A 10590-nucleotide genomic window follows, 5' to 3' on the forward strand; every position below is an offset into this window, starting at 1 on the left:
AGATTAATATGTCTACAATAGGATATATCGTTGATTTCTGTGTGTTTGATTTTGACACTATTTTGATTTATTTCATTTCAGAACAGTTTATGTAAGGTGTCAATTGAAAACGGCTATATTATCATGTAGTTTCACGAATAACACTACAATGATAAAATAATATAAGAAAGTTTCACAAGTTGGATAAATGTTATAAGACTATTGACAGACAAATGCTCACAATTTCGTTTATTAATAATTCTTTTACAAATCTCAACAAATAAATCTTAAATGCATAAGGTCAATTGCATCTTATATAAGGCGTCTGGTATCTCAAATGTTTTTTCTCTACAATTTTCACTAATGTATCCATGGACATATATGAGATTCTTGATGTATCATTAGAGTTAACTATTGACTATTTGAAGTTCAAATAGAAAGCAGAATGTTGATATATAATGCAGCAATATAATAACATGATTATTTTAGATACAGCAATAAAGGAAATTATGATAAAAAATCAACTGGAACACCACACAGGCAAGCAGTAATATCAAATAAATGAGAATTGAATAAATCACAGTTCAGATTACAGATGTACATGCGGAATTTCATAAGTGACGTAATGTAAATATTGATTCGTCTTTCAACTGGATATTTATTACTTACAATGTACTGGAGAATATATGTAATAAACAGCATGCAAACATTCGCTTTTGATTGCACGTATAGATGACATAGAGGAAGTGGACAGTGTCACAATGTTGACAATTTTTTTTAAATAATTTTTCTTGGGATCTTTTCTTCTTGGGTATCAGTGCTTTTACTGAGCTGAGTGAAAACAGGGACTTTGGTGGTACATTTGATAATTTCAATAAGTACAAAACATAATTAAATCACAATATGGTGTGCTATGTGTGGGGCACATATGTAACTTACGATGTTACAGTTCATCTCTGTAGTCTGAGCACCTTCAACCATTCAGCACGTTCCGTTTTTTCACATCCTGAATCTTCTATAACACATCACCACTATGTAAAATATTTTTCCCACATATGTATTGTCTTCCAGTGTTGTTTTATACAGTTCGCACTCGTGTTTTCAACCTCTCCACTGTCTGTGTCTCTGCGCTGCGTCCAAAATGACAGTACCGTTTTTTGTTTCATTGACGGAGGTTAGAAATTTTAATTCTATCTTTAATTTAAAAATTATTTATTTTGACAGTCAGGAGGGAAATTCTGACATTAAAAACAGTGACAAACTATTGTTGTTCAGTTAATTTATATAGGGTGGCATTTTAAACGATACAGTACAACGAAAATTAAAGACCTAACTGGTGGTGTCAGGATCCGATGCGGCGTCACAAAAAGGCTTGATTTTCCATATTTTGAAGTTGAAATTCGTTAAAATTGAGGTCGGTTTCGCAATGTGAAAACAAAAGTGATTTCAAACTTGTGTTTATTATATATGAAGTTTTGTTTCATTAAATTCAGACAAGTTCGTGAAAGCTCATGATTCTATTTAATATATCGTTTCGTATATCTAAGTAAGGAGATTTGTTGTTTGGCGCTGACAAACTGTCCAACGTATGTTTACTGCTACGTTCTAGTTAATTTCTTGGCGTCCAATAGCTTCCAATGCTTGTTGTAATTTGCTCACCAACGTGTTATCTCTTTCTTTCAACTCGCGCCATTTCTTTACCACATTTACAGGTAATTCCAACTCGTTTGTCGTTTCGTTCCTTATTGTTTCCATCAGCTCTGTTCCTAGCCCAAGCTGTTCGCCCAATTGCTGTATCTCCTGGTATGAGAGATCCTTTACCACCTTTATTAGTTTACTCCATCTTTCTTTCTGGTCCCTTGGTCCTACAGGACTAGCAACTGTAATACAACATAATATGAGCATTATCAGATAGTGATCAACATTCATAGTGTTTTATGTTACAACACGACAACTGACGTAATGGAACGTTGCATGACGAAATTATCTTTCAATATTGTTTAGAACTTTACAATTATGGTAACAGAGATAAACAACAACTAAAAAAGGATGAAGGGTAATTGGAATTCTTAAAGTACACTTATACAGGGTCAAAATCAACTCACCAGTTATTTATATGAGCATCTTATATATGAAATATCATGACCTTAATTCTTGAATAACTCCAAAAGAAGATTGTTTAAGTTCGCTTTTAGTGCGACATTGACATTTATTTCAAACCGGACATTAACATTTTTGTTAATAATTTGTTGAGAAAAAAGTTCTTTAGATTATCTACGAATAATCCAATTAATAAAAGCTGTAAAATAACAGTAGGTGAGTTAAGTATTTATTGGTTTTCGTTTCAAAACAATAATTCGGTTTGTTTAAAAAAAAGCCGGAAGTTGATTATTTTCGTAATAACTTGTAATTACAGAATGCCATTCTGATTGTCCCCAAATGTCCTTATTGTATCAAGGCTAATAAATCATCCTTTATCGCTACAGGGGGCCGGTGCACGTGTATTATCGAAGGTGTAACATGAGGATCTACTTCATGATGCAGTTTTCCTCTCAATTTTCCGGGTCCTTCAAAAATTGCCCTGTCAGCTTTCACTTTTGACACTTTTTCAGTGGATGAATCCGTTGTCAATGGTAACTGACTTGCGACTTGTGATTCATTATCCACTGGCAATTACAAATTTGATGTGGAGACGATCGGCACGTGAGTGGATGACCTAAGTTGTATAACTTCCTCCTTTGGAACCTCAGCCCTCGAGTAGAGGTTTTGTGTGTTCACTGTTATTGAGTCCATTGCTTGTATAACGCGGTACCCTAAAATTGGCTTCACCTTTTCATCTACAATTACAAACTCGACCGAATACCTTGTCCCATTTTTTGGGTTGATGATTTGAACTCGTCGGGCCCCGACCGGAGACATTTCAGAATTAATGAATATGACAACTCTCGTTTTTAGCATCCACGTAATATACCTTTGGTTTGAATCTCCGACCAGGACGTCCATTTCCTTGATTTTGTCTTTGACCTTGACCTTGTCCTTGGCGAGGTCTTGACCTACATTTCTTTGCAAAATGATTCAGCATTCCGCAGATCGTACACGTTTTCTGCCATGCCAGGCACCGTTCGCGCTCGTTTACATGATTGTACCAAAAATTTGCCATAATCCACGATCTGTTTTTGCTAATTTCTCTTTCCACTACTTGTTTGCGGACGGTACTGTGGTTGAGCATTATCAGTTGCTTTCTTTCCGCATACATTATCCTCTTCATTCGTAATGTCTTCCATGTGTTGAACTAATTTTTCAAATGAACGGCAAATGTCAATACACCTATGTAATGTCAGTGACTGATCCTGCAGGAGTTTTTTCTCTTGTAGCATTTTCCCGAACCCCCATAACGATCCGATCTCTGAAAAGAATTTCCTCTAATACACAACAGTTACATGTCTTTGCAAAGGACCTTAATGCTGCGACATACGCATCTATTGTTTCCCCTTCTTCCTGACTCCTGTTATTAATTTAGGTAACGTTCATATGTCTCATTAGTCTGTCCAATGCAGAACTTTTCGAAATTATCAAACAATTTGTCTACATCTGTTTTGTCGCCATCGTTGTCAAACGTGAGGCCATCATATATTTGTAATGCATCTGGCCCTATACACGTTAGCAGAGTCGCATTTCTCAGTTCTTTAGTTTTGTGTTTTAGGCCACTCGCGATCTCATAATTGTCCCAAATACGACGAAATTTTTTCCAGTTAGCGCATCAATTGCCTCGTAAGTCTAGCGCTGTGGGAACGGGAAGGAACGGCATTTATTTGGGCTTGGGGAGTCATTGAAATTGTACTAGAGGTTGTGTTTGTAGTACTAGTAGCCATTTTCACGGATACGGTGATATTTGCACTTGAATTGGGTTTTACCGTTTCACTTTGTGTTCATTATTTGACATTCGTCCCTTCGTTTGAATCTCCCAATCTTACCATACACTTCTGACGCCATGAAGCGTCATTCATGATGTTTGTGTTCGACATAAACACAACACACTTATCAGCTTGACCGCAATGACCGGCGTGTATTCATTCTCCATCATAACAAGCACATGGTATACACAAAAAGTGGTGACATCATAAAACCGGAAGCAACATTTACCAGGGAGTGTCTATTATGGGGAGAAACCATTATTGTAGTTTCTATACTACCGTTACAGAGATGATAACTGTCCTCATTTAATTAAGAAATCTATTGAGGCGATTTTTGCGTAAAAAAGCACCTAGGCATGGACCAGGTTTTAAATTGGCTGAATGTGAAAAATTTGAGTTCGTTGGAACAGCCGTATGATAGACAGAATCCTGTTAAATATCATATTAATCATTGTTTACCCTGTTTCACTGTGAAAAATTGCTGAATTTACAGACCATTTTATCCCGTTGTACGCAAATATTGGTATGCGTAGTCGTGGACACCATCCGTTTTGGTATGATGTGGTCTAGTCCTAACGTAAGATGTGATGAATATATTTTGAACTGTTGATATGTAATGTAGGTATTTTAGAGTATTATATTGTTTTTGTCAAGCATTCTCTGATTGAATCAACACCATATTTAGGAAAACCATTTTTGTCATGCATATAGAAAAAAAAACTATATAAAAAATATAACTGCTCGAAACGTAGTAAAAAAATCCATCGTTGCAATCAGCTCGTTGCAAATTGTAGCACTATGTCTAAGATACACAATGTAAATGTCCAACTCGAGACGACACGGGGTTATACGGGGTGGAACGAACATGTGCTGCACCCCATTTGATGGCGCAGAGAAGGGACCCTGGGGTTGGAGGTTATAAATATATGATCAACTTCATAAATAATAAGTGGCCCTATTTGGAGATAATCTGCTTCACGGTAGTTAATTCTTTTCGAAACGATTATAGAGCGATGTTCCATAACTGAGTCAAAGGGGGTTAGTTCATTGCTTTGGTGATTCGTGGTCATTCACAACATCCTGTACCCAGGCAATATGGCGGACAGGAGTCAGTTTTATCAGTGTCAGATAGAAATCGGATGGCAAAATTTGGTATTTACGATAAAACCATTACCAAACATTCTTGTATTTTAAGACAACATCTTCAGTGTAGAGTATAGTGGCTGCGGCAGTGCTCGGGAAAATAATGTTTACTACCTGAAAATTTTTTGTTACAAATTGGGTTGATTGTTGACGACCATAACGTTGCGTCCCTATTTGTAACAAGATGAATTTTTCAGTTAAATATTCCCTCAGGACTTAATGAAAACCCCTTATATAACATAATGATGTCACAAATGGTAATTTTGTTACAAATTGGCACATTAATTATTGATAATAACAAACGTCCGTTACTTTGAAAAACAGGACCCATTTGGCAATGTTCAATATTTATATAATTTTTCATCAAAAGTTTCCGAATCATTATTGTCCATTTTGACTTGGATTGAGTCTGTATCTATGCATGATTTACAACAGGATATTTTTCTTTCAAAATTCTCAATCACGAAAAAAAACCAAATCAGACATATACTTGTACCTAACCATTCTAACAATTCGAGTAGTATTGTACATTCCTAGGGCATGCGCCATCTTAATCAATTACATTGTCAATATGTAATGTGGTCTGATGCATGTATAACATGGCCATTTAGATGGGCCGCCTTTAATTTAAATTCAAATAAGTTTTCAGCAACAGTAGAACTGAGTAAAAGCTTCAAAAGGGGAATTTTGTTCAAACAAATGTGGTAGAATGACTGAAATTCTAGTGCCCTTGACATTCGGCATAGTTTGATAAGAACAGCTAATATACAGACACCTGATAGGTAGGTATATATTTTAGGTGTACATAGCTATGTAGGGTTACGACCTACACTTGAGTATTCTTTCATATGTCATGTTATCTAATATGTTTACGATGTGCACTGTATTGGAAATATATCGCATATGAGATTTTAAAAATGTTTTGGACAGTTTACGAAGTATACGTATACGATACGATAAACAACGGTCATCGTCATAACAATAGAGGTCAAACCAAGGTCAAGGAACATTCCCAAAGGAAAACAGGGTGATCATTTTGGTAGTATGGCGGACACAATCTTTTATTAGAATAATGTCAGATACAAACATTTATATAAAGCGACCTTTGATTTTCATTCACTAAACAATTGAATTATCATCATAATTGATGCCTCTTTTCCGAAGAGAAAACTGCATTATGCGATATAGAGAAAGGTAGATGTGTTATATTTTCACAGTATAAATATTACCTATATACACAATCTAAACCTGTGATTATATCCAGGCATTATTTATTTTCAATACATTCAGTTTAAGACATTGCATCAACCAAAAGATTCTCCTCCTTATATGTATCCATTATTTATCTCTTTGTACATTTCCAACGTGCATTAATTATTTATTATTCATCATTTTCTGAATGAACACAAGCTTTTGAGTTTATGTAAATATATCGCGTCCGTCTGTCCTTCGCCCAGTAACAGTTCCTGTGAACCCACAACTATAGATACAGGTTAACATAGATTAAAGCCATATTAGTTTGGCCAGAAACACTTTAAGAAGAAACGCAACAGGATTTCACAGATCTGATGCTCTAACTACCCTGAGGTAGGAGGGGAGGTACCCAATAGGGCGGGATAGAGATTATGTTTTTAAATGTATACTAGTCTTAGCATTTTGTATTTCCTTCTAATGGGATAAAATTGTATAGATAAGAACAGTTGTGATCGTTATATCCGAAAGCGGATCGAATGTCAGAGTAGTTCCTGGTATTAAACCATATAATCTGCTGATGACGATGTCTAGGGCAGCCCCAAACATCACCATGCATGACATACCTGCCTGCCAGAGAACTAATATAAACGGTGATCTATCGTCTTCTGTCAAACAGCCATTCATATGACAATGTATTAAATTTCCCTATAACAATTCGGGAGTAATTCAATACACCACTATCAAAACACAGTTAGCGTAAATCCTTTTGTTATTTTTGTGTTATATTTCATGGAATGCAAAAGATGTACCTATAACTGGCCTATATGTGACCTGTAGCCGCTTTATATTAAGATTTTGGGCCGCTGCCCGGTTTATATGCGATCATTTTTTGAACACTCACTTATAAACCAGTTAGGTAAATCCTGATCACAGCTCGAAGTGTCAAGGCATACGCAATTCCAGAAGAGTTTCAAAACACTTTTATAAGAAATACATGCTTGTGTTTTGAACAGCAAACACATATATGTCAATATTGACAACATGTCAATATTGACAATATTAAGTATTTCAAGCTGAAGTATTAATTCCATTTTTGAAAATTAACTTTTTAAATGCATCCTCGAGTGTTTTTCGATAGTATTATTCTTTTAGGGCTGAATGTACATGTCACTTCTTCTGCAGAAAAGCATGCACACGAGAGTGTTCCACGCTGCACGTACATAAATACAACATTTGGTATCTTTGGCCATTTGGATTTCAACATTTTTTTCAACATTCACTCTTACATTATGTAAGCTCCTAGCAGCCACGGCTGTTAGAATAGTTGCATAATATTCCTGTGAATCAAATTGACATAATTTTCGTATTCATAAACACATGTTGCTTAGTTTACCAACACACAAATAAATATCCTGTATCGAATTTCTTGTAATATCCCAATATGTTTAACACTTTTCTTTTTTATTCCAATTTTTAAGGTGTCCAAAGATCTTATCCATGGACCACTACACTGATATACATTTTGTATCATGTTTTAACATCCAGTTTGTTTTAAATACTTTATTTTGGCGAGTTTCTTTTTGATCAAACAAAGCTAATGTTTGTTTTACCCTATCCATTTCTCGAGCATTTTTTATATTTTGTTTTGTCAAATATGCAAGAAAACACTAAATCACTCATAGTAAATCCTTTTCCGTTTCTATATATACTGTATCACTTATCATGTAATCACCAGTACACGTTGTCCTGGTAGAGCAAGGCTATGTCCATCCTCAGAAGACATTTTAAAATGAATAATATTTGTTATAGAAGGGTGACTATGGGTATTTTATGTTCACCAGGTTTATATGTGATGAATGCATTGGTACGGTTGACTGCACTCACACGTGAGTGAAAATGTGCATACTTTATCAGTTACTGGTATGACATGTGATGAATAGAATGATATGGATGAATACACATTGTTGCTATTTTCAGCATATGCTACCCGCCTGGTTTTTAAGTGATAAATGCTTTGTATAGTAGGGTTTTATAAACACAAAAGGAACTGTATTTTAAGATAGAGATAAGACTCAAACTATACTACACGTATATGTGTTAGAAGGAACAGCACTCGGCCCTTACGGATCTCGTTGCTGTACCCTCTCACACATATAGTACAGATTTCGGCTTATCTCCTTAACTTGCAGGTAATATATCAGATAGACGCATCGTTTCTGACTTAACAGATATTTCTGAGTAACAAACGATTTCAACGAATCAGATAGCTACATTTAAAGTACAGTTTATAATGAAGATATTGGTGTGTGTTACAATCCCCTAGCCTTATCTTACTTAAATTACAGATACACCTTTTGAATGGAAAATTTGATTACTTTTGAGTTATTTAGGCCTTTCACATATTGAAAATTGAGACGTTCATATATCTGACCTTTATGTGGCCATACGAAACGCACTTTTAAGGGTTTTTTTTCAATGTACGATATTTTTGCAAAGTGCGTTGTAACGCTTGATCTATGCCTCTTTGTTATTGACAAGAAGTCATTTTAAGAGTGTAGTCTATTTGACCCATTTGACATTGAATGAATATATATATATATATATCAAGGTCATTCATTTGATTAAACTTGGTAACCCGTTCTCACAGCATGTTACTATCTCTGGTTACAAACTAGGTCATGTATGGAGTGAATCCTTGGAATAGAGTGTTGTGAAGAAAAATAAACAATGATTTTTTTCGAATGACCGCTTTGTATGTTAATAGTTAATAACGATGACAAATTAGAAAACAATATCATGTATATAACAACCTACACGAAGTCGCTTCAAGGCCCATATGACTTTAAATGGTGGTCAAGGTCATTCATATAAAAGTACATGGCAGCATTTCATCTCGACAACTACTGGCCCAAAACCAGGTCTACGCCATTTAGGTTTTGAGCATTTGTCTAAAATTTGAAGCTTATCTGAATAAAACCTCCACATGTCGTCATTATTGAATCAAGACATCATGAAAAGTGACGTCACTTTTTACGGGACTGAATAACGTTTTATTCACCAGAAAGTTAAAGCAAGCTCGGGGTCAAATGTGAAAAAGTTTCGTATTGACGGATATTATAATTTTCCTGTTTGTTAGTGACCTTATACCGAACGGAAAATATTTTGTCTAAAGAAAAATTTTATCGGGTGAGGCGGAGCCGACCCTTATACATGTTTATTTTAGACCCAATATTTTTTCCGTATAAGGTCACTAATAAACTGTGTAACGAATTTATTTTTTTCTAATCAAATAACTGCAAAATACATTATGTATGGAAACCAAAATGACTAAGAACTTAAAGCAAATTTCACCTCGTTGAATGACTCGAATACGTTGTCATGGTCGATTTCTAAATAAGTATTTCGTTTTGCTTTTGAAAGTGGTCATCAGCGTTAGCATTCAAACGTTCTGTTTCAATCTTTTTGAATGCCGTCCTCGCGGAGCGTTACTTGACGTTACTTGCCAATGACGTTAAGGGCAAAGACCAATAACTCTATCGCCCAGACCTGATACGATTTCTACCAACCTAATACGACTATATCTTGAGTATCACGTGGCGTCATTGTGTATACATATGTAGGGGTTATATTAAGCTTACGTTTCATTATTGTTCAAGGAAATATACCTATTACCTTTACAAAATTTTTGAAATAAATAAGAAAAATATTTGCATGGCTTAGATTTGAGTAATGTATATAAAGGAATATCCGTGTATCTCCTTAAATCATTTGTATCCCCACATCTTATCATATGGAAGTTAGGCGGTATCACATCTAGCATGTGTCTATTAACTCCCTTGGGAATTTTAAAGCCACCGTATCATACAATGCTTACCTCTTGCAGTCATGTTTACGGTAAATGGTATTGTACCAACATTCGTCCTAATCGGTACATGCGGCGATACCTTCATGTGCCTTTTCGATGAATAGGAACAGATGCAAGTACTGACATCTACCACTTCTACCCGAGTACTGGCATCCACTACTTCCTCCCGCTTAGGTTCTTGATAAGTAAATATGTGTACATTCCCAGATAGTTTCTGGAGGCTACCTGGGATCGTGAAGTTTCCTAATGCACGTTGGCTGACTGTATCCTTCAATATCAACAGGTTGTTTTCAGATTTGCTCGGTTCTGCTTCGTAAGCATCAAAATTAATCTGAAACATAATGAGCAATCAGATTGGCAGGGTACAATTTATACTAAAAATAGGTCAGAGTAACTGATGAATAAAATAATAGTTATAGATTTTAACCTACTGTATAGTTTTAAGTAACGATAGAAAGAAAGTTACTGCCAGCCCAATGTTAATTCTAATTTAAA

General features: G+C 35.3%; 1 protein-coding gene across 1 annotated transcript; it reads right to left on the bottom strand.

Annotated features, from left to right (window-relative positions):
* Window positions 1–219: 219 nt before the first annotated feature.
* On the bottom strand, window positions 220–10510 carry LOC138314602 (uncharacterized). The gene is made up of 2 exons (XM_069255015.1): window positions 10105–10510; window positions 220–1859 (listed from the first exon to the last, which is right to left on the bottom strand). The coding sequence occupies exons 1-2, from the start codon at window positions 10433–10435 to the stop codon at window positions 1585–1587; spliced, it is 606 nt and encodes a 201-aa protein (XP_069111116.1). The 5' UTR covers window positions 10436–10510; the 3' UTR covers window positions 220–1584.
* Window positions 10511–10590: the final 80 nt, after the last annotated feature.

Source organism: Argopecten irradians, chromosome 2 (assembly GCF_041381155.1).
Source record: "Argopecten irradians isolate NY chromosome 2, Ai_NY, whole genome shotgun sequence".
NCBI classification, from domain to species: domain Eukaryota; kingdom Metazoa; phylum Mollusca; class Bivalvia; order Pectinida; family Pectinidae; genus Argopecten; species Argopecten irradians.